Source organism: Salmo salar, chromosome ssa23 (genome assembly GCF_905237065.1).
Source record: "Salmo salar chromosome ssa23, Ssal_v3.1, whole genome shotgun sequence".
Lineage (NCBI taxonomy): Eukaryota > Metazoa > Chordata > Actinopteri > Salmoniformes > Salmonidae > Salmo > Salmo salar.
In genome coordinates this window covers 9,866,878-9,891,909 of record NC_059464.1, presented here as the reverse complement: position 1 = coordinate 9,891,909, position 25,032 = coordinate 9,866,878, and the positions used below count along the sequence as shown (strand labels likewise).

The window sequence follows — 25,032 nt, the reverse complement described above, 5'->3', positions numbered from 1 at the left end:
ACATGCGAGGTCGGGCCCTGACGTTGGGCGATTAGGCCTGGCTCGCAATTGTGGTTCCAATTTATCCCAAAGGTGGTCGATGGGGTTGAGGTCAGGGCTCTGTGCAGGCTCCAAACCTCAAGCTTTTGAACGGTAGTGTATACCGGAGGTACACAATACCTGCGTTAGACAGAGTTATTTTGATAAGAGGGGGTGAATGAATGAATAACATCTTCCCATTCACTGTGTGTTTAATTCATCAAAGAGGATCCTGAGATAACGTTGGCCAGATTCAAGGTCTATTTTTCCGAATATGTTCCATGGCTTTTTTGCTATGACTGTCCTAATTGGGTGTGGGTTTATTATTTATTTAACTAGGTGTGTGTGTGTGTGTGTGTGTGTGTGTGTGTGTGTGCTGCGCACCAGGGGCCTCCCACTCCTCTTTCTATTCTGGTTAGAGCCAGTTTGCGCTGTTCTGTGAATGGAGTAGTACACAGCGCTGTACGAGATCTTCAGTTTCTTGGCAATTTCTCACATGAAATAGCCTTCATTTCTCAGAACAAGAATAGACTGACGAGTTTCAGAAGAAATGTATTTGTTTCTGGCCATTTTGAGCCTGTAATCGAACACACAAATGCTGATGCTCCAGATACGCAACTAGTCTAAAGAAGGCCAGTTTTATTGCTTCTTTAATCAAGACAACAGTTTTCAGCTGTGCTGACATAATTGCAAAGGGTTTTCTCATGATCAATTAGCCTGATAAACTTGGATTAGCTAACTCAATGTGCCATTGGAACACAGGAGTGATGGTTGCTGATAATTAGCCTCTATACGCCTATGTAGAAATTCCATAACAAATCTGCCGTTTCCAGCTACAAGTCATTTACAACATTAACAATGTCTACACTGTATTTCTGATAAATTTGTTGTTATTTAAATGGACAAAAAAAATTGCCTTTTTTCAAAAACAAGTACATTTCTAAGTGTCCCAAACTTTTGAACGGTAGTATATACAAAGCATCTCTGAGGAGGAGTGCTGATTAAGGAGCAGGTCCCCAACTTCCATTCATTATGATTTAAAAGGCAGAACTGATCCTGGCTCAGCACTGCTACTCTTTGTGAATACGGGCCCAGGTCTAGTAGAGAGAACTATCACCCAGTAACTGTAATGTCATTAAAACAGAGCAGAACTCTAACCTCCACTGGGATCTGTCTCCTGGGGAGGTATTAGTGTGCTTGTGGAGTTCCTAAAGAGGCACTGGGGTGTGCGTGGGTGTCCCAGATCAGATGGTGCCCTCCTGGACCCCGCAGACCCCTCGTCATCTCCCTCTCTCCCATGATGAAGCTGGGCTGGGGGTGAGGCACAGCAGAGCTCTGTCTGCCAAGGGAGGTCTAGAACGTCTCCATGGGGGAATTCTTGCATAGGCTCCAGAGACACAACACCTTAGGCAGAAATGGGAAGTTTACATGGTTGACATGAAATGACATCAGACCCAGGGCAGAAGCTGTGGCATGATGAAGCTGGTAACACCAGAGCTGTGGGTTTATTTCTTCACATGGTATTCCATCCCCACAATATTTATTTCCAACCGTTACAATAGCATTTGTTCCTAGGCAGAATCAAAAATATTTAAATGGAGGTCATTGATGTAAATTGATAATAATGATACATTCATCAATTAAAAAGATCAATCATTCAAGACATGTTCATGAAGTTGGAAAAAGTATTATAAAAAGGCAATACTATTGTTCAGAGAACATCAGTAGAATAAACTCTGGTAACCTCAGTCTTTACCAGAGGGATTCTATAGCTTAAGGATACAGTTGAAGTCGGAAGTTTCCATACACTTAGGTTGGAGTCATTAAAACTTGTTTTGCAACCACTCCACAAATTTCTTGCTAACAAACTATAGTTTTGGCAAGTCGGTTAGGACATGTACTTTGTGTATGACACAAGTAATTTTTCCAACAATTGTTTACAGACAGATTATTTCACTTATAATTCACTGTATCACAATTTCAGTGGGTCAGAGGTTTACATACACTAAGCTGACTTGCCTTTAAACAACATTCCAGAAAATGATGTCATGGCTTTAGAAGCTTCTGATAGGCTAATTGACATCATTTGAGTCAATTGGAGGTGTACCTGTGGATGTATTTCAAGGCCTATCTTCAAACTCAGTGCCTCTTTGCTTGATATCATGGGAAAATCAAAAGAAATCAGCCAAGACCTCAGAAAAAAAAATTGTAGACCTCCACAAGTCTGGTTCATCCTTGGGAGCAATTTTCAAACACTTGATGGTACCATGTTCATCTGTACAAACAATAGTACGCAAGTATTATTCTGTCTCCTAGAGATGAACTTACTTTGGTGCGAAAAGTGCAAATCAATCCCAGCACAACAGCAAAGGACCTTGTGAAGATGCTGGAGGAAACAGGTACAAAAGTATCTATATCCAAAGTAAAACAAGTCCTATATCGGCATAACCAGAAAGGCCGCTCAGCAAGGAAGAAGCCACTGCTCCAAAACCACCATAAAAAAGCCAGACTACGGTTTGCAACTGCACATGGGGACAAATATCGTACTTTTTGGAGAAATGTCCTCTGGTCCGATGATACAAAAATAGAACTGTTTGGCCATAATGACCATTGTCATGTTTGGAGGAAAAAGGGAGAGGCTTGCAAGCCAAAGAACACCATCCCAACCATGAAGCACGGGGGTGGCAGCATCATGTTGTGGGGGTGCTTTGCTGCAGGAGGGCCTGGTGCACTTCACAAAATAGATGGCACCATGAGTATGGAAAATTATTTGCATATATTGAAGCAACATCTCAAGACATCAGTCAGGAAGTTAAAGCTTGGTCGCAAATGGGTCTTCCAAATGGACAATGACCCCAAGCATACTTCCAAAGTTGTGGCAAAATGGCTTAAGGACAACAAAGTCAAGGTATTGGAGTGGCCATCAAAGCCAAGACCTCAATCCTATAGAAAATTTGTGGCAGACCTGAAAAAGCGTGTGCGAGCAAGGCCTACAAACCTGACTCAGTTACACCAGCTCTGTCAGGAGGAATGGGCCAAAATTCACCCAACTTATTGTGGGAATCTTGTGGAAGGCTACCCAAAACGTTTGACCCAAGTTAAACAATTTAAAGGCAATACTACCAAATACGAATTGAGTGTATGTAAACTTCTGACCCACTGGGAATGTGATGAAAGAAATAAAAGCTGAAATAAATCATTCTCTCTACTATTATTCTGACATGTCACATTGCTAAAATAGTGGTGATCCTAATTGACCTAAGACAGGGAATTTTTACTAGGATTAAATGTCAGGAATTGTGAAAAACTGAGTTTAAATGCATTTGGCTAAGGTGTATGTAAACTTCCGACTTCAACTGTAAATACTGAACATGGTTCTATTTCAACAGGTGAAACAATGTGACTGACACGTCATAGGGATACAGTGCCTCAGGGAGACAGAGTATTTTTTATCACCTTTATTTATCTAGGAAAGTCAGTAAAGAACAAATTCTTATTTTCAATGACGGCCTAGGAACAGTGGGTTAACTGCCTTGTTCAGGGGCAGAACGACAGATTTTCACCTTGTCAGCTCGGGGATTCAATCTTGCAACCTTTCAGTTACTAGTCCAACACTCTGACCACTAGGCTACCTGACGCCTCTGACGAGGGAAGAGAATGACAACAACCATCCTCACCATCCTCCATCCCACCAGACCCCCTCTGCCCAACAAAACCAAACCTCTGCAGCCTCCTCCAAGACCATGATTCATTCCACCCATTAGAAGGATTGTTGCATTACACATTGGATGACGTCCAACATTAAAAGGATGGGTAATCGCAGAGAACAGCATACCTCTATTTTGATCACACAGTGTCACACCATTGAAATGCAACACTTATTGGCCCTTTTGATTTTGCCAATAATGGACTGTATTGTAAGTAGCTAAGGGGTGTGATAGTGTGTAATGCAACGTTTCCCAAACTATGTCCTCGGGATCCCAAGGGCTGCACGTTTTGTTGTTTTGCCCTAACACTACACAGCTGATTCAAACGATCAAAGCTTGATGATTAGTTGATTATTTGAATCAGCTGTGTAGTGCCAGGGAAAAAAACTAAACGTGCACACCATGGGGTCCCGAGGACCGAGTTTAGGAAACCCTGGTGTAGTGGATGTGATAGTATAGGAAGAGGCCCTGTGTTTTTGTGTATACGAATACAAGTGCACTGTACTGTATTTGCTGACATGGGTAGGCCTAGTTCCGGCGAAAAGCTGCCAGGGAACTAACTACATGTAACATGTAACTGCATGTGGCGTTTTATCTGAAATGTTTGCTATTCATTATTCCAGGGTAGAGGTGAGTGAAATTGTGCAATTACAGGCATAACCCCCTTTACGATCCGTGTGGGCACATGCACAAAGCACTCGAGGCAAAGCAGATTAAGCACTGCCTTCGTCCAATCCGGAACTAATGCTGCTCTGATCTCACGCATCCCATTCAGTCCTGGCAGATTCTCTCGGTCTACGCGAAGGAATCTGCCCGCGGGAGGTTGTAGGGGAAGTAATGTGGATGGACGCAGTGAGATAGTTACGATTCTTCTCATGGGGAAGGAACTCAACTCACCACGGGAGATGATGAGGATATGCACCAGGAATGTTAGCATTGCAGACAGGATCCTGCAGAGATAGAGAGAGAGAGGAGGAAGAGGGAACGAGAGTGAGCGAGGGAGAGATAAAATGTTTACATTTTCTATCAGTTATGGGAGATGGTATAGGGAGGAATTTAGAGAGGGAAGGGGAATCAGGAGAGATGTACAGGTGAATAAAAGGAGAAACAGATGAATAAAGAAAGACAAGATAGAGAACATGAGATAAAAGAGAGAGACAGAGAGATAGATGAAGAGAGGAAAGCAGAGAGTCTTGTCAACCCAATGCTGACTCAACCCAAAACTAGTTTCACGGGAGAACAGGAGAGTGTTTTACAGTAGGTACTAAAGTCAGCAGTGTCACTGAGCTTCATCAGGGCCTTTAGTCACAACGTTGAGTCACTGACGTGTTCTTCCTGTCTGGTTTTGCATCCCCTCGGGCTAGTGAGGTGGGGGAGATCTTTGTGGGCTATACTCGGCCTTGTCTCAGGGTCTGTTGATATCCCTTTGGCAAAGTGGGTGGGGTTATATTCTGCCTGGTTGGCCCTGTCTGGGGGTATCTTTGGATGGGGCCCACAGTTTCCCTGAGTACCTATGCTGCAGTAGTCTATGTGCCAGGGGGCTTGGGTAAGACTGTCCTATCTGGTGTAATTCTCCTGTCTTATCTGGTGTCCTGTGTGATCTTCGGTATGCTTCCTCTAATTCTCCCATCTCTCTCTCGCTCTCTCTCCCTTCCCGGAGGACATGAGCCTCAGGACTACCTGGCCTGACGACTTCTGGCTGTTCCTGTCTCCAATCCACCTGGTCCTGCTGCTGATCCCATTTCTGTTGTTCTGCCTGTGGCTATAGAACCGTAACCTTGTCCCGGACCTGCTGTTTCGACCTTCTTCCTCTCTCCCTCCCCCCCCCTCTCTCTCTGCTGCACCTGCTGTCTCCTGATGTGCTGACCTGTTACACCATCTACAACTACTGTGATTATTATTTCACCCTGCTGGTCATCTATGAACATTTGACTGCCCACCCCTCAGAGCCTCGTTCCTCTCTCTAAGTTTCTTCCTAGGTTCCTGGCTTTCAAGGGAGTTTTTCCTAGCCACATTGTGTCTACATCTGCATTGCTTGCTCTTTGGGGTTTTAGTCTGGGTTTCTGTATAAGTACTTTCTGACATCTGCTGATGTAAAAAGAGCTTTATAAATACATTTGATTGATTGATTGATTGATTGACTGACCACACCACGACCACAGTATTCCACAGTATTCTGCTGTAAAGGCCTGGGTGTTGCCCACAATCATACTTACATTGTCTTCATGAGTTAGAGTTGGCGAGCATGGCCTCTACTGCGGTTGTGATGACTCTCACTGAGGAGAGAGCAAAGGTAGAGAGAACCTTAGGGACTATTTGGGAAGACACAACACATTTTACATTTGAGTAATTTGGCAGACAGTCTGATCAAGAGTGACTTACAGTTTGTGCATTGATCTTAAAGGAAAAATCCACTAAACAAAATCATATGATGCAAAACGCATCAAAACTTGCTGACATGCAAAATATTTTGGGACTATATTAACAGTGGACTAATGAAAACATAAAAGGATCGTTTTTGAGTGGATTTTTAGTCTGTACTTTAATAAATCATGTTGATTTAAAAATGACATGTCACTGCAACTCAGATAATAATACGCCATTTCAGTTTCAAGTTTTATTAGTAATATGTACAGGATACACATGGTATACAAAGTCCAACGAAACGCTTACTTGCAGATTCCTTCGACAATGCAACAACAATAAGAAATAATAAAATATAAGAATATGAACATAAAGTAAATGGCTCAGTAGAATAGAATAAACATTTTAGCATAAGTATAATACAGGAAACACAAATAATAGTCCAATATTTACTCATGTTTTGGGGAAGGGAAGATTGGGGAGGAAGTGTTTAAATTGTGCAGTATTTATCAATCATAATAAGAGTCTGGTAGCAGAAGTTGTGATGTGTGTGTAGCATGAATGTATGTGTCTGTGTGTGTGGATATGTGTTCGTCTGCGTGGGTATGTGCATGAGTGAGTGCCTGTGTGCTAAGGTAAGGAGAATCAGAGCTGGTGGTCAGTCCAGTTCAAGTGTTCAGCAGTCTGATGGCTTGTACAGTAGATAGAAACTGTCTCTGAGCCTGTTGGTATGAGACCTCATGCTCCGATACCGTATGCCTGACAGTAACTGAGTGAACAGCTCGTGGCTGGGGTGTGTGGGTTCCTTGAAGATGCTGCAGGTATTCTTCAGGCACCATTTCGAGTAGATGTCCTGGATGGGTGGGAGCACGGTCCCAGTGATGTACTGGGCTGTATACACCACACGATGGAGGGCCTTGAGGTCGTGAACATAGAAATTCCCATATCAGGCCGTGATGCAACTGGTCAGCACACTCGCGATGGTGCAGCAAAAGTATTTGGAGATGACCCAGTGTAGTTGTCTGGGTGTAGCTGGTGCAGAGGAGTCAGGTGCAGGACAGCAGAGATGAGTAACACAAGTAACTTTACTCAAATATTCCAATAACATGTCGTAATACCGAGACCACAAAAACGGACCGAACATACATAAAACAATCAAACACAAAAACCATGGGGAAAACAGAGGGTTAAATAATGAACATGTAATTGGGGAATTGAAACCAGGTGTGTAAAACAAAGACAAAACAAATGGAAAATGAAAAGTGGATCGGCAATGGCTAGAAGGCCGGTGACGTCGACTGCCGAACGCCGCCCGAACAAGGAGAGGGACCGACTTCGGCGGAAGTCGTGACACCCAGGGTGGCACGCCTTAGGAAGTAGAGATGCTGTTGCACCCTCTTGGTCCATGTCAAGTCCTCTGTAATGTGGACGCCGAGGAACTGCTGACTCTCTACTAGAGGTCGCCCCGATTAATCGGCATGGCCGATTAATTCGGGCCGGTTTCAAGTTTTCATAACAATCGGTAACCGGCCCTTTTGGACGCCGATTGTGGCCGATTACATTGCAATCCATGAGGAAACTGCGTGGTAGGCTGAACACCTGTTACGCGAGTGCAGCGTCAAAAGGACCTTGTGGCTGCAATGAGCCAAGGTAAGTTGCTAGCTAGCATTAAACTTATCTTATAAAAAACAATCATTCTTCACATAATCACTAGTTAACCTAGTAATATCATCAACCATGTGTAGTTAACTAGCTTGTCCTGCGTTGCATATAATCAATGTGGTGCCTGTTAATTTATCATCGAATAACAGTCTAATTCAACTTCGCAAAACGGTTGATGATTTAACAAGAGCGCATTCGTGGAAAAAAAACACATTCGTTGCACAAATGTACCTAACCATAAACATCAATGCCTTTCTTAAAATCAATACACAAAATAATGTTTTTTTAAACCTGCATATTGTGTTAAAATAAATGCATGTTAGCAGGCAATATTAACTAGGGAAATTGTGACACTTCTCTTGCGTTCAGTGCAGGCAGAGTCAGGGTATATGCAACAGTTTGGGCCGCCTGGCTCGTTGCGAACTGTGTTTCTTCCTAACAAAACCATAATTAATTTGCCAGAATTTTACATAATTATGACATAACATTGAAGAATAAACGTTTTGTTTTCTAAATGACAGTTTCCGGATTTGACCATATTAATGACCAAAGGCTCATATTTCTGTGTGTTTATTATAATTAAGTCTATGATTTGATATTTGATAGAGCAGTCTGACTGAGCCTATAAGAACATCCAAAGGTATATGAAATACAATTGTTATAGAGAGAAATAGTTGATGCGTCATAGTTCCTATAACTACAACCTAAAACTTCTTAATTGGGAATATTGACGAACTGGGAATATTGAACCACCAGCTTTCATATGTTCTCATGTTCTGGGCAAGGAATTTAAACGTTAGCTTTTTTACATGGCACTAAAGCACTTTTACTCTCCAACACTGTGTTTTTAAATTACTTAAACCAAATTGAACATGTTTCATTACTTATTTGAGGTAAATGGATTTTATTTGTGAATTATATTAAGTTAAAATAAAAGGGTTTATTGTACATTCAGTATTGTTGTAATTGTCATTATTACAAATATATATAAATAAATAAATAAATAAATAAATCGGCACAGGCTTTTTTGTCATCCAATAATCGGTATCGGCGTTGAAAAATCATAATCGGGCGTCCTCTACTCTCTATAGCAATCCCGTTGATGTGGATCAGGGCATGTTCCCTCCTCTGCTTCCTGAAGTCAACAATCAACTCCTTTGTTTTGCTGACATTGAGGGCGAGGTAGTTGTCCTGGCATCACAATGTCAGTTCACTTACCTCCTCCCTATAGACTGACTCGTCGTTGTTGGTTATCAGTCCTACAACCGTGGTGTCGTCATCAAATTTGGAGAGGGACCGACTTCGGCGGAAGTTGATGATGGAGTTGGTGTCGTGCAAAGCAACGGAGTTGTGGGTGACAAGGGAGTACAGCAGACGGCTGAGGACACATCCCTGGGGGCCCCTGGTAAGAGTCAGTGTGGAGGAGGTGTTGTTGCCAATCCTCAGAGTTTATGGTCCAATCCTCACAGTTTATGGTCTGCCCGTCAGGAATTCCAGGATCCAGCTGCAGAGGGTGGAGTCAAGACCGAGGGCTCTGAGCTTGGTGTCGCGCTTGGAGGGAACAATAGTGTTGAATGCTGAATTGAAGTCAATGAACAGCATTCTCACATAGGTGTTCATCTTGTCCAGATGTGTTACGGCCGTGTGAAAAGTGATGGAAATGGCATCTTCCGTGGATCTGTTGGAGAGGTAGTCAAATTGGAGTGGGTCAAATTTGCTTTGCTTCCTGCTGAGTGCCACAACAACTGTCTGAGAGGCGCCTTCCATTTAGTTTTTAGTGTTTCCATCAATGCCTGGATTGTGTTGAGGGGTACCGTGTCTGAAAGCCAAGGTAGGCACAGGAGGCAAGTATTAAGAAAGGAAAACATCTCAATAAACACCATTATAAGAACAGTGGAAGTCGGTGCCGTTAAAGATGAGGGAGGATGATTATTTTTTTATGAGCATGGCCTTATTTCTTTTACAGCATATTGGATGACTGTCATTCATATTCCATTTACCCAGCTCAATGTAACATCGACAGATTTAGGCTACTACATGATACTAAATTGTTCCCTATACCCATCATGTTGTTGCTACAACCTAGCCTATGAATAACATTTTACAACGTACTGTAGGTACAGAGGTGGAGAGAAATTTAAGTACTCAAGGTGCCAGACACTGGAACATTCAATACCGCCTTGCACAATCTTGCCTGCATCTAGCTGATCTAGGGTGTAATCATTAGTCCAACAGTTGCAAACAAGAGTTTCTATTGGACAAATTCAGGTATGTTTATCGCCATTTTGTTCTGTTTGCTTCCATTTAAGAAATGCTTTGCAACAGAATCAGTGGAATGATTACACCCCGGATTACACGCAAACACAGTTCACTTTTTTAGCAGCCACATACAAACAGCATGGATCCCTTTGATCGTTGGACAATACCTTCTCGCATCTACGCACTCTCCTCCTCTCACCGTTTCCCTTTGCTTGTGGACTTAAGTGTGCACAACACATCAGCTGTCTGTGCCCGGCAAAAAAAAAAACTTTCCAAGCCAAACCATCATATCTTAACCGCTACACACAGCCTACATCATTGTCACCATATTAGCTAACATCAAGTCAACATACAGTTGAAGTCGGAAGTTTATATACACCTCGGCCAAATACATTTAAACTCCGTTTTAGGTCAGTTTGGATCACCACTTTATTTTAAGAATGTGAAATGTTAGAATAATAGTAGAGAGAATGATTTATTTCAGCTTTTATTTCTTTCATCACATTCCCAGTGGGTCAGAAGTTTACATACACTCAATTAGTATTTGGTAGCATTGCCTTTAAAATTGTTTAACTTGGGTCAAACTTTTTGGGTAGCCTTCCACAAGCTTCCCACAATACGTTGGGTGAATTTTGGCCCATTCCTCCTGACAGAGCTGGTGTAACTGAGTCAGGTTTGTAGGCCTCCTTGCTCGCACATGCTTTTTCAGTTCTGCCCACAAATTTTCTATAGGATTGCGGTCAGGGCTTTGTGATGGCCACTCCAATACCTTGACTTTGTTGTCCTTAAGCCATTTTGACACAACTTTGGAAGTATGCTTGGGGTCATTGTCCATTTGGAAGACCCATTTGCGACCAAGCTTTAACTTCCTGACTGATGTCTTGAGATGTTGCTTCAATATATCCACATCATTTTCTTTCCTCATGATGCCATCTATTTTGTGAAGTGCACCAGTCCCTCCTGCAGCAAAGCAACCCCACAACATGACGCTGCCACCCCCGTGCTTCACGGTTGGGATGGTGTTCTTCGGCTTGCAAGCCCCCCCTTTTTTCCTCCAAACATAACGATGGTCGTTATGGCCAAACAGTTCTATTTTTGTCTCATCAGACCAGAGGACATTTCTCCAAAAAGTACAATAGTTGTCCCCATGTGCAGTTGCAAACCATAGTCTGGCTTTTTAATGGCGGTTTTGGAGCAGTGGCTTCTTCCTTGGTGAGCGGCCTTTCTGGTTATGTCGATATAGGACTCGTTTAACTGTGGATATAGATACTTTGTATCCGTTTCCTCCAGCATCTTCACAAGGTCCTTTGCTGTTGTTCTGGGATTGATTTGCACTTTTCACACCAAAGTACGTTCATCTCTAGGAGACAGAACGAGTCTCCTTCCTGAGCGGTATGACGGCTAAGTGGTCCCATGGTTTTTATACTTGCGTACTATTGTTTGTACAGATGAACGTGGTACCTTCAGGCGTTTGGAAATTGCTCCCAAATATGAACCAGACTTGTGGAGGTCTACAATTTTTTTTCTCTAGTCTTGGCTGATTTCTTTTGATTTTCCCATGATGTCAAGCAAAGAGGCACTGAGTGTATGTAAACTTCCGACTTCAACTGTAGCTACTAGCAGTTACACAGGCGGGCCCCAGTGGCAATACATTTATAAAACCAAAAGCTTACCTTGACTTGGAAGAGTTTCCGGACACTAGCTGTCCTCCGGCTACACAATGGTGCTACCTTACAGAGTGCTGTTGAGGCTACTGTAGACCTTCATTGCAAAACAGTGTTTTAATCAATTATTTGGTGACGTGAACACATTTAGTATAGTTTTATCTAAAAAGGGTAACTTTTTAATGTTTCACTATTTTTATTTCTCAGAAATTCACTGAGGAGGATGATCCTCCCCTTCCACCTATGAGGAACCTCAAACTCTTCCCAAAAGTAAGCTCCCCTGTCGCTGCGGCGATCATTTATAGGCTCATTCCCAAACTATTACCAGGGGTCCCCTGCGCGCACGCACACCTTACAACCCCCGGCGCGGACAGAGAAATATATCTTCACTCTATCCAGTCAGAGCAGCAGGATCAACGTACAGCCCGCCCTTCTCTTTACAGACAGGCAAACTAGCCAGTTTAGTTAATTAGACCGCCCATGGATGACTCAAATCATTCTGGAATGATAACTCAGATTAAAACTGGGAAAACCCAGGGAAAATATAAACATAGACATTACTGTAATGAGCTGAGCTTCAGGGGATATGGCTGAGACAAGAACATGTAGCCAAATCGCGGTCTGCTTTGACATTGGACATGCATCTCTGTCCTAGCATTCGCAAACTGTTTGCAGTGTTTCCGGAACCAATGCGACATATAGCCTAATCAATTAGACATTAGTGGCAACAAATGCTGTAAAACATTCAGCAGCATGTTTTCAGTATGTAGCGTGAGATAGGCTACACATTTTGTCCGACCTTTGTCTGTGTGTATTTGTATGTAGGGGAAATGGCACACTTTTTACAGTCACGGCGCAGCATTTGATGAGCCCGTCATCAGACTGCTCAACAAGCACATCCAATTGGTGAATGTAAATTAATTGTTGTGTGTGGTTAACTTAGTCTTTTCTGAAGCTAAGGCGGTCACAGAGCTAGGCCTATTCGACTCGCTTAGTAATTGAGAAGGTGTTTTCACCTGGTCTAGGAACCTGATTCCCATACCAAACATCAATAGCCTCCTACCCTTAGCATGCAAGTTCATGAAAATTCATTCATGAAAATTACTCCAAACATGAACACAGATTAATGACTGCATCCATTCATTCATTGGTTCTCTGGATCAAAACAATAACATCCCAGGTTACAATACAGTACGATGGACAGCGGCCCAGCTCTACCAAGTGGCCACCTGCAGATGAGAGCTGAGTGGCCTAAACCATCCATAGGAATGACTTGTGTTACTGAGCGATAACAATCAGGCCTAGGTGTTATTCAGTGAGATATAACAACGTGTGTGTGTGTGTGTGTGTGTGTGTGTGTGTGTGTGTGTTTTATATCAAACGACTATCAGCATAATGATGAGAAGGAAGCACTGGGCACGATCAGGCTCTACATTAAAAACAAAAGTGAATCCTTTCAATGACAGCCAGTGCTGGTACACACAAGCCTCATGCCTGATTTTCATTAGATCACATATCAAAACAAGTTGTACTCTGCAAGTGACAATAACAAGATATGACAGTAGGCCTATCACAAATAATCAAATTACCAGAAAAGTAATGAATGTTAATCTAGATTTGATCAACAAATGTGGCCCACATTGGAATAGGCACCTCATGCATATTGACGCATAGACCACTGGCCAAATCAAATCTCTCAAATCTAATTTTGGTTGCTGATTGAATTTCAGCCAGAGCCAGAATGTCAATGTAGATTAACCTATAAAGGTGTGAAGCCTGTTTTTTGTCACACAAATCTCAGCCTCTCGATTGCATGTCCCTGGGAGTATAGCTTAATAACCTACTCCAACAAGCCAGTGTGAGTCACAGTGTAATCTTGGTTACTCACAAGTAAAACTCTCGGGAATGTTGTCACTTCCCAATTAGTCAAGGGGTTGAACCAGTTCCAAACTCTGTGTTCTGGGGCTTGCATCACCGGGAGGAAATCCTGGTTGATTTCTCAACTAAAGCAGTTCCACAGTTCCCTCCTCTCAAGGGACTTCCAAGACATTCTTTACGCATGGAGGAACTGACCACTGATTCCCGGTACCTCAGTGGCGTGTATTCATGGATGCCAAGGGAAGCCAGGCTTCCCCCAAAACTTTACAAATATATATATTTTTAAACATTAAATAATGTATCTTTCATCTCTCTGTGTTTCATAATTTTCCTTCAATTCACAACACGCTGAATGTATCTTACTGGATAAAGCATCCACGTGAGCGAAACAGCGCCCCCTTGTCTCTAAATGTGTAGCCCATCTATCTGATGCTGTCTGGTCAAAAGGAGTATGACATTGTTGCCTCCCTTAGCGTTGAATGCAAGGGAAGCCAGCGAGCATTTGGCCTCCCTTGATAAAATAATATATCAAATAATAGCCTATCAGCGTAAACTGAGAGAGCTCAACTGTGAATGGTCCTGGCGCGCCCCAAAGAAAGTGTCAAGGGTAGCCAGTTTGGATTTGGCTCCACACCAATCACATCACATTAAAAACCAACCGTCATTGACAGAAAAAAACGCAATTGTTGCATCTCGTTGTGTTGTTGTTCTCCGGTGGCAGGCTAGCTGTTTATTTAACCTTTATTTAAGTCATATTTTACAATGACGGCCTACCCCTGCCACACCCTCCTTTAACCCGGACGACGCTGGGCCAATTGTACGCCACCCTATGGGACTCACGATCACGGCCGGTTGTGATACAGCCCGGGATCGAACCAGGGTCTGTAGTGATGCCTCCAGCACTGAGATGCAGTGCCTAGCTAAAATGGTCCCTTTCCTAAATTAGCAATGGATGGAGATAGGGATTTGAACTTTACTTGGTTTTACTTAATTCTCCGTGCTGGCCAATGATTATACTGCAGATTTTGACGGCGATTCTTGCCTGAGAGGATGGAAGTTCAATATGTGACTAGATGTAGTATATGAATGTTAACTACCTGGCTCATCGTTGCCCATGAAAGGAAGTTAGGCTAGCGAGCAAGCATTTTAGCCAGGTAGGCTAGGACAACAAAAACTATAAGTGTGTACTGCATGACAGTCATTGACCGTTTTGGCAACATGAAAGAGAGGAGGATGGCATTGGCTCCTCTACAAGTAGGTTGAGTCAACATGTTTTTTTCTACTTGCAAGCGCACACACACACACACACACACAGACAGAAATCAGTTCCATGGACATACTCATCATATTTACAGTGGGGGGGGAAAGTATTTGATCCCCTGCTGATTTTGTACGTTTGCCCACTTACAAAGAAATGATCAGTCTATAATTTTAATGGTAGGTTTATTTGAACAGTGAGAGACAGAATAACAACAAAAAACTCCAGAAAAACGCATGTCAAAAATGTTACAAAATGATTTGCATTTTAATGAGGGAAATAAGTATTTGACCCCTCTGCAAAACATGACTTAGTACTTGGTGGCAAAACCCTTGTTGGCAATCGCAGAGGTCAGACGTTTCTTGTAGTTGGCTACCAGGTTTGCACACATCTCAGGAGGGATTAGGTCTCACTCCTCTTTGCAGATCTTCTCCAAGTCATTAAGGTTTCGAGGCTGACGTTTGGCAACAGCTCCCTCCACAGATGTTCTATGGGATTAAGGTCTGGAGACTGGCTAGGCCACTCCAGGACCTTAATGTGCTTCTTCTAGAGCCACTCCTTTGTTGCCTTGGCCGTGTATTTTGGGTCATTGTCATGCTGGAATACCCATCCACGACCCATTTTCAATGCCCTGCCTGAGGGAAGGAGGTTCTCACCCAAGATTTGATGGTACATGGCCCCGTCCATCGTCCCTTTGATGCGGTGAAGTTGTCCTGTCCCCTTAGCAGAAAAACACCCCCAAAGCATAATGTTTCCACCTCCATGTTTGACGGTGGAGATGGTGTTCTTGGGGTCATAGGCAGCATTCCTCCTCCTCCAAACACGGCGAGTTGAGTTGATGTCAAAGAGATCCATTTTGGTCTCATCTGACCACAACACTTTCACCAGTTGTCCTCTGAGTCATTCAGATGTTCATTGGCAAACTTCAGACGTGCATGTATATGTATTCTTGAGCAGGGGGACCTTGCGGGCGCTACAGGATTTCAGTCCTTCACGGCGTAGTGTGTTACCAATTGTTTTCTTGGTGACTATGGTCCCAGCTGCCTTGAGATCATTAACAAGATCCTCCCATGTAGTTCTGGGCTGATTCCTCACCGTTCTCATGATCATTGCAACTCCACGAGGTGAGGTCTTGCATGGAGCCCCAGGCCGAGGGATATTGACAGTTCTTTTGTGTTTCTTCCATTTGCGAATAATCACACCAAATGTTGTCACCTTCTCACCAAGCTGCTTGGCGATGGTCTTGTAGCCCATTCTACAATCTTGTCCCTGACATCCTTGGAGAGCTCTTTGGTCTTGGCCATGGTGGAAAGTTTGGAATCTGATTGATTGATTGCTTCTGTGGACAGGTGTCTTTTTACAGGTAACACGCTGCGGTTAGGAGCACTCCCTTTAAGAGTGTGCTCCTAATCTCAGCTCGTTACCTGTATAAAAGACACCTGGGAGCCAGAAATCTTTCTGATTGAGAGGGGGTCAAATACTTATTTCCCTCATTAAAATGCAAATCAATTTATAACATTTTTGACATGCGTTTTTCTGTCTCTCACTGTTCAAATAAACCTACCATTAAAAGTATAGACTGATCCTTTCTTTGTCAGTGGGCAAATGTACAAAATCAGCAGGGGATCAAATACTTTTTTCCCCCACTGTAGCTTATGTTGATTGGACTAAATTCTGTTTGGTATCTTTTAGTTGTCACTGTATTAGACTAAGCATAGGTGAGTTGATGATGTTGAAATGGTAAAGTTGAAATTGTGCTGGAATATTGGAGGCAGCTCCTGTTTGCGACTTCCGGTAGCCTAACTCCCCATGGTTCTAAATCCAAAGTTAATTAGTAGTCTGAAAATGTCGGAAAGATTAACTTGCTTGACCATGCTGTAAGTCATGTAACGGTTTGTTACATGGAACATGCTTTGTGGACTTCACCGGACAGATGTTGCTCTCCGGTTTTGTGATGACACACAGGTGTGGTTATTCTGCCAATGTGTCTTATTTGTCTCAACCTAAAGCCTATATATCATAGTGGCAAGGTATATGAACTAACAGGTTATAGAGCAAACAACGCAATTATCACAACACGGGTTGTAATGTGGCAACAACAAAAATGTATATGGCTATTCAGACAGCACAATGTAATATCAATTAGAGGTCGACCGATTATGATTTTTCACCGCTGATACCGATACCGATTATTGGGGGGTCAAAAAAGGCTGCTGCCGATTAATCGGCCGATTATTATTATTTTAATAATGACAATTACAACAATACTGAATGAACACTTATTTTAACTTAATATAATACATCAATAAAATCAATTTAGCCTCAAATTAATAATGAAACATGTTCAATTTGGTTTAAATAATGCAAAACAAAGTGTTGGAGAAGAAAGTAAAAGTGCAATATGTGCCATGTAAGAAAGCTAATGTTTAAGTGCCTTGCTCAGAACATGGGAACATATGAAAGCTAGTGGTTCCTTTTAACATGAGTCTTCAATATTCCCAGGTAAGAAGTTTTAGGTTGTAGTTATTATATTATTATAGGAATTATAGGACTATTTCTCTCTATACGATTTGTATTTCATATACCTTTGACTGTTGGATGTTCTTATAGGCACTTTAGTACTGCCAGTGTAACAGTATAGCTTCCGTCCCTCTCCTCGCTCCTACCTGGGCTCAAACCAGGAACACATCGACAACAGCCACCCTCGAAGCAGCGTTACCCATGCAGAGGAAGGAAAACAACCAAGTCTCAGAGCGAGTGACGTTTGAAACGCTATTAGCGTGCACCCGGCTAACTAGCTAGCCATTTCACATCGGTTACACCAGCCTAATCTTGGGAGTTGATAGGCTTGAAGGGGTGGGTATAATTTGTGGAACGTTCCAACAGGAATCTGTTCCAAAAAACGTAAAGTAAAAGGTTGCCAACCAACAACGCATACAAAGTAGCAACGCATACAAACCTAGCTAACTAGCTGCCGAATAGGCATCAAATCACCACGTAGCTTATTCTTAATGTTTGTCCATAGGCAAACAGACATGTGAGGAAAGACATTTTTCGGAATAAACGTGATGAGTGAAAAACATAATGAAATAGACTACTCGCTACCCGGTATCTTATTCTGCCGCTATACAACTTTGTATGCGTTGTTTTTTGGAAACCTTGTTATTTACGAAGTTTTTGGAATAGATTCCTGTTAGAACGTTCCACAAATTATACCCACCCAGGTTGAAGTCATAAACAGCGCAATGCTTGAAGCACAGCGAAGGGCTGTTTGAATGAATGCTTACGAGCCTGCTGCTGCCTATCACCGCTCAGTCAGACTGCTCTATCAAATCATAGACTTAATTATAATATAATAAACACACAGAAATACGAGCCTTGGGTCATTAATATGGTCGAATCTGGAAACTATCATCTCGAAAACAAAAGTTTTTTTCTTTCAGTGACATACGGAACCGTTACGTATTTTATCTAACGGGCGACTAAGTCTAAATATTCCTGTTAGGCATTGATGTTTATGGTTAGGTACATTGGTGCAACGACAGTACTTTTTTCGCAAATGCGCTTGTTAAATCAACACCCGTTTGTCGAAGTAGGCTGTGATTCAATGAAAATTAACAGGCACCGCATCGATCATATGCAACGCAGGACACGTTAGATAAACTAGTAATATCATCAACCATGTGTAGTTAACTAGTGATTATGTTAAGATTGATAGTTTTTTATAAGTCTAATGCTAGCTAGCAACTTACCATTGCTTCTTGCTGCCCTCGCATTACAGGTAGTCAGCCTGTTAATCCTTGTGGAGTGCAATGTAAGGCAGGTGGTTAGAGCGTTGGACTGGTAACCGAAGGTTGCAAAAACGAATCCCCCCTGAACAAGGCATTTAACCCCCGTTTCTAGGCCGTCATTATAAATAAGAATGTGTTCTTAATCTGACTTGCCTAGTTAAATAAAGGTGTAAAAAAAAATAATAATAATAATAAATAAATAGGCAAATCAGTGGCCAAAAATACCGATTACCGATTGTTATGAAAACTTGAAATCGGCCCTAATTAATCGGCCATTCCGATTAATCGGTCGACCTCTAATATCAATAGGTTAGGCTAATACATGATACTCTAATTTTCTCTACATCCATCATGAGGTTGCTACAACCTAAGCCTATGAATAACATTTTACAACGTAGGTGCACAGGTGGAGAGAAATTAGAGTAATCAAGGTGACAGACTGTGACACATTCAATACCACCTTGTACACTCTTGCCTGCATCTACTGTAGCTGATCTAGGGTGTAATCATTAGTCCAACAGTTGCAAACAAGAGTTTCTACTGGACAAATTCAGTTATGTTTCTCCACCGTTTTGTTCTGTTTGCTTCCGTTTAAGAAAGGTTTTTCAACAGAATCGACAGAATGAATACACCCCTGATCACACACAAGAATAATTCACTTTCATATCGAGATGTGCCGAATAGTCGGACAAAACGAGTATCGCAACAGATATGGGACATTTTCTGGATACGATTAAGATCCAAGTATTTTTTGTAATTATCCGTGATTGGGGGGAAAAAGGTTATTTCGGGTGCCAGCAAGCATCTTTCTCATGTCAGTCATTCACAGAGTTTCTAAACCATACCGTACTGTCTTTGAGTCATTCATGCGCGGTCTAAATAACTAAACTGGCTAGTTTGCCTGTCTGTAAAGAGAAGGGCGGGGTGTACGTTGATCCTGCTGCTCTGATTGGATAGAGTGAAGTTGTATTTCTCTGTCCACTAGCATCATAAATTCACCCGATCGCTTTTCCTTGCATGTTTTCAGTCTTATCATTTACATTGCAGCTGCCTGTTACTATGATATGACGATATCCGATCCTCGTTTGCTAAGTCAAACGACACCGCTGGTCCTGCTCACACTGCCCTACCCTGTGCTTTGACCTCTTTCTCCCCTCTCTCTCCAGATGAAATCTCGCGTCTTGTGACGGCCGGCCGCCCAACAACCTGCCCACTTGACCCTATCCCCTCCTCTCTTCTCCAGACCATTTCCGGAGACCTTCTCCCCTACCTCACCTCGCTCATCAACTCATCCTTGACCGCTGGCTACGTCCCTTCCGTCTTCAAGAGAGCGAGAGTTGCACCCCTTCTGAAAAAACCTACACTCGATCCCTCCGATGTCAACAACAACACACCAGTATCCCTTCTTTCTTTTCTCTCCAAAACTCTTGAACGTGCCGTCCTTGGCCAGCTCTCCTGCTATCTCTCTCAGAATGACCTTCTTGATCCTAATCAGTCAGGTTTCAAGACTGGGCATTCAACTGAGACTGCTCTTCTCTGTGTCACGGAGGCTCTCCGCACTGCTAAAGCTAACTCTCTCTCCTCTGCTCTCATCCTTCTAGACCTATCTGCTGCCTTTGATACTGTGAACCATCAGATCCTCCTCTCGACGCCAGGACAGCGGAGTCAATCACCACCTTCCGGAGACACCTGAAACCCCACCTCTTTAAGGAATACCTAGGATAGGATAAAGTAATCCTTCTAACCCCCCCCTTAAAAGATTTAGATGCACTATTGTAAAGAGGTTGTTCCACTGGATATCATAAGGTGAATGCACCAATTTGTAAGTCGCTCTGGATAAGAGCTTCTGCTAAATGACTTAAATGTAAATGTAAATGTATGATAAATCACATGGTAAGGATGTTGCTGTCAAGCTATCCCCAACGTGCATAATATCTAACAAGTGGTGCAAGGATACCGAGAAAAATATGAAACTAATGCGCATTCTAACTGAGTGACAGCAAACTTGTTAACCCGCTGCAAAATTGGGACACAAACACAGACAGACACACCCACCCTTCTCCAGCTAGGTAACATAGCATCCCTCTCTGTTTGAGCCAGGTGTTTGAGTAAGATAGCTAGTGAATGCAGCTAGCTAGTTTAAGTAAGTGAAAGTGAAAAAAATAACAAATATAGCTCTCCCTCTTCCGTTCCTTCATTTTTGAAGAAATTAATTTGTTCAAACATGTTCAACTATTGTCTTTCTCTCTCTTTGAGTCAATTACTCACCACACTTTATGCACTGCAGTGCTAGCTAGCTGTAGCTCATGCTTTCAGTAGTACATTCATTATCTGATCCTTTTATTGGGTGACAACATGTCAGTTCATGAAGGAGGGGTCTGATAGGTTGGAGGATGTCCTTCGGAAGTTGTCATAATTACTGTGTATGTCTATGGAAGGGGGTGAGAACCACAAGCCTCCTAGGTTTTGTATTGAAGTCAAGGACGGAAGCTAGCTGTCCTCCGGCTACAACATGGTGCCACCCTACAGAGTGCTGTTGAGGCTACTGTAGACCTTCATTGCAAAACAGTGTGTTTTAGTCAATTATTAGTTTTATCTAAAAAGGTTAACTTTAACGTTTCACTATTTCACAATTTTTTATAAAAACTAACTTTCTTCCAAAATGAAGGAAAAGCAAGAGAGAGCGCGCTATATTTGGTTGTATTTGTTTTCACTTTCACTTAGCTAGCAGATGCAGCTATCTAGTTTAGCCTACTCAGACACCTGGCTAAAACAGAGATGGATGCTATGTTAGCTAGCTGGCTATGGCTATCCAATACTGGAACTCTTCCAAGTCATGGTAAGCTTTTGGTTGTATTAATTTATTGCCACCGGGGCCCACCAGTGTAACTGCTAAACTGATTTCTGACCGTACACTGTACTGCTTGATTGTAGCGGGTTAACTAACACGTTAGTTCAAGTAGCTATGTTGACTATGACATTAATATGGTGACAACGATGTAGGCTATGTGTAGCAGTTAGCGGTCATGATATGGTTTGGAAAGGTTTTACCGTCTGGTCACAGAGAGCTGATGTGTCGTGCACTGAAGTCCACAAGCGAAGAGAAAAAGTGAGAGGAGAGGGCGTGATCATGCTGTTTTTATGTGGCCGCTATGAATTTGTCCAATAGAAAGTCTCATTTTCAACTTTTGGACTAATGATTACGCCCTAGATCAATTAGATGTGCACCTACGTTGTAAACTTTCATTCATTGGCTAGGTTGTAGCAACCTCATGATGAGTATCATGTAGTAGCCTAAACCTATCGATGTTACATTGAGCTGGGTGAATGGAATATAAATGACAGTCATCGGCACCGACTGCCACTGACACACACACACACACACACATCACACCACACATCACAACTGCTGCTACCAGTCTCTTGTTATGATCGGTAAATACTGCACAATTTAAACACACGCCCCCCAATCACCCCTTCCTCTAAATATGAGAGGATGACACAACAGTAGTAGGCTTGATTACCAACAACGATGAGACATCCTACAGGGAGGAGGTGAGGGCTCTGGGAGTGTGGTGCCAGGGAAATAACCTCCCACTCAACAAAACTAAGGAGATGATCGTGGACTTCAGGAAAGAGCAGAGGGAGCAGCCCCCTATCCACATCGACGGGACCGCAGTGGAGAAGGTGGAAAGCTTCAAGTTCCTCGGCGTACATATCACTTCCAAACTGAAATGGTCCACCCACACAGACAGTGTGGTGAAGAAGGCGCCTCTTCAACCTCAGGAGGCAAAATAAATTTGGCTTAACACCTAAAACCATTACAAACTTTTACAGATGCACAATTGAGAGCATCCTGTCAGGCTGTATCACCACCTGGTACGGCAACTGCACCTCCCAAAACCGCAAAGCTCTACCGAGGGTGGTGCAGTCTGCCCAATGCATTACCGGGGGCAAAATTCCTGCCCTCATGGACACCTACAGCACCCGATGCCATAGGAAAGCCAAAAAGATCATCAAGGACATCAACCACCAGAGCACCTGCCTGTTCATCCCGCTATCATCCAGAAGGCGAGGTCAGTACAGGTGCATCAAAGCTGGGACCGAGAGACTGGAAAACAGCTTCTATCTCAAGGCCATCAGACTGCTAAACAGTCATCACTAGCGCATCAGAGGCTATAGGAGATGCCTATAGACATAGATTAGGACTCACTAGCCACTTTTAGAAATGGATCACTAGCCACTTTAATCATGTTTCCATATCTAGCATTACTCATGCATATGTATAAACTGCACTCCACAATATTCTATGTTATCTTAGTCACTTTTAAATTGTGTTTATATATTGTATCACCCATCTCATATGACCAATACATTTGATTTGAATATAGGACTATAAATTGTGCATTCCTGTATTATACTTATGTTTTCTTATTTCTTATTATTGTTGCATTGTCGAGAATGAACATGCAAGTAAACAATTCGTGGACGTGTATACCATGTGTATCCCGTACATACGACTAATAAAACTTCAAACTTGAAATTGCAAATGGCTATAAGAGTTTGTTTTACTTACAATCTTTAACCAAAAATAAATGTAGGCCTATGCATATATAGGCTATAGGCAAACAGCCTGGATAAATGAGAAGACTCAAACAAAGGCATTTGTTTAAACACTTTATAGATAAGCAGAAACAAATCTGCAGTAGCCTTTCTGCCCAGTTGAGAGACTTCAAGAGAGATCAAGATGAGGATCCGCTTGCGTTCTCACACCTGGACCACAAATATTCATAGCATGTTGTGGTGATCTTGAGAGTAGCGGATAGTAGTCTAGGCTATATTTCACCCAAAAAAAAATGTCGAAGTGAGAAAGAATTAATAGTTTTCCTTACTTGATATCTTGGTTCCTCTCTGAATCGCCAGTGTCCCGCACAGTAACCGATAGTTATCCGGTCCGCGAATCACTAGGGTACAAATACCGATGTTTGAGTCTTTATAAGTAGCCACAAGTTTGCCTAGATCTATCACAAATACAAATGAGAGATAATACGTTACTTTGTTATAGACTGTATAAAAAATAACTGTTATAACATTGTTGGAAGGCAGCTACAGTTCGTTATCATTGAAGTCCGGTGTGTCTCACCAGAGCTGTCCCCTAAACCCGACATGAAGGTTATTGAACGGCGCCACAACGAACTCTATACTCTATTTGGAGAAGGGAGTGGCATAGTTATGGGCGAGCCAATACCGTCACCGGAACTATCCCGCACCAAATAATAACACTTGCAATACGCATTAAAATCACTATTATAATAACAAAACAAAACATGTTCAATACAACATAACATCATTAACAAATCACAATTAAGTAGTAGTTAGTCTAATAAAAATACAACGTATTAATATCATTTTGCCCCATAGGCATTTACAATAACATAATCATTAATAACGGGAACAATTATCATGAAATTGCTTTTGACTACGATGTGACATTATTAAAATGGAAAAAGGTTCATTATGTATAGGCCTATATTTACCTTACATCAGTGGAGTGATCTCATCCTCAAGGTGATGTCATAGGACAATTTCATAGCTGATTCATGGAAAGTTTGTAGCTTCAGGAAACATTTCGTATTTTATGTACTTAATGGGTAGCTGAAAGGTATAGTCTACACGTGTAATACATGGTAGTGGTGTTAGTCTAACTGGCATATAGTAGACAGGAATAATAATTAATATTTTGACCATATTATTCTAAAGGGATACATGCATATGGACTAATGTTTACCCTGAGGTGATGGTTATTTATCACATTATTCTATAATATTCATCCTATTCCCTTAAAGTTCCCTTCAAATCTTCTTCCAAAAACGACCTGGGTGATAGCTATTGTAGCTGTTATTGTCGGATGAAGCATAAATCGAATGATTACATTGATGTGTTGCACCACCCAAAACAAAGATCGGGGAAGAAGAAGCAAGGACACCAAACCTCCAGGCTCTGTTGTACTGTTCTCTGCAAAATATCAAGAGACAACCCTGCCTGGAATTGAACAATTAACCTCGCCCTACGGAGGTGGGTGGCTGATTATATTTCAGTACACAATTCCTTGCTTTCACCAAAGTACAATTTCAGTCCTGAGCAACCTGAACAACCCATTTAAAATCCGTCCATCCCAGATCCAGTAGTGTCGCTCGATCCGAAAGTAAATAGACAGACAGGGCGTATATCAGGGTCTCAATGCCTGGCCTGGATGGACAGTCCCAGCCGGTCTGATTTCTCAAAGAGCCACTGCAGTCGGTCAGATAGATTTCTCATCAGTGTTGAAGTCCTGAAAATAGTTTCTCTCACCATTGTAACTGGCCAAAAGCACAGTGTAGACCACAGATCAAAGGAGAGGGAAGAAGTTCCCACAGCCTAAAGTATGAAGC

The 25,032-nt window shown here is 42.3% G+C and overlaps 1 protein-coding gene across 4 annotated transcripts in view; it reads right to left on the bottom strand.

The window, feature by feature from the left end:
• The window catches only part of lepr2 (leptin receptor 2), a 63,495-nt gene extending 39,683 nt beyond the window's left edge, over positions 1 to 23,812 (bottom strand). Inside the window, exons 1-5 of one of the 4 annotated variants that reach the window (XM_014168840.2) lie at positions 23,745 to 23,812; positions 23,494 to 23,565; positions 5,942 to 6,001; positions 4,623 to 4,675; positions 1,177 to 1,422 (exon numbers count right to left, since the gene is read on the bottom strand). In XM_014168840.2, coding sequence (XP_014024315.2) covers positions 1,177 to 1,422; positions 4,623 to 4,675; positions 5,942 to 5,952 — 310 coding nt within the window. In that variant the 5' untranslated portion in view covers positions 5,953 to 6,001; positions 23,494 to 23,565; positions 23,745 to 23,812. 4 annotated transcript variants of the gene reach the window in all.
• Positions 23,813 to 25,032: the final 1,220 nt, after the last annotated feature.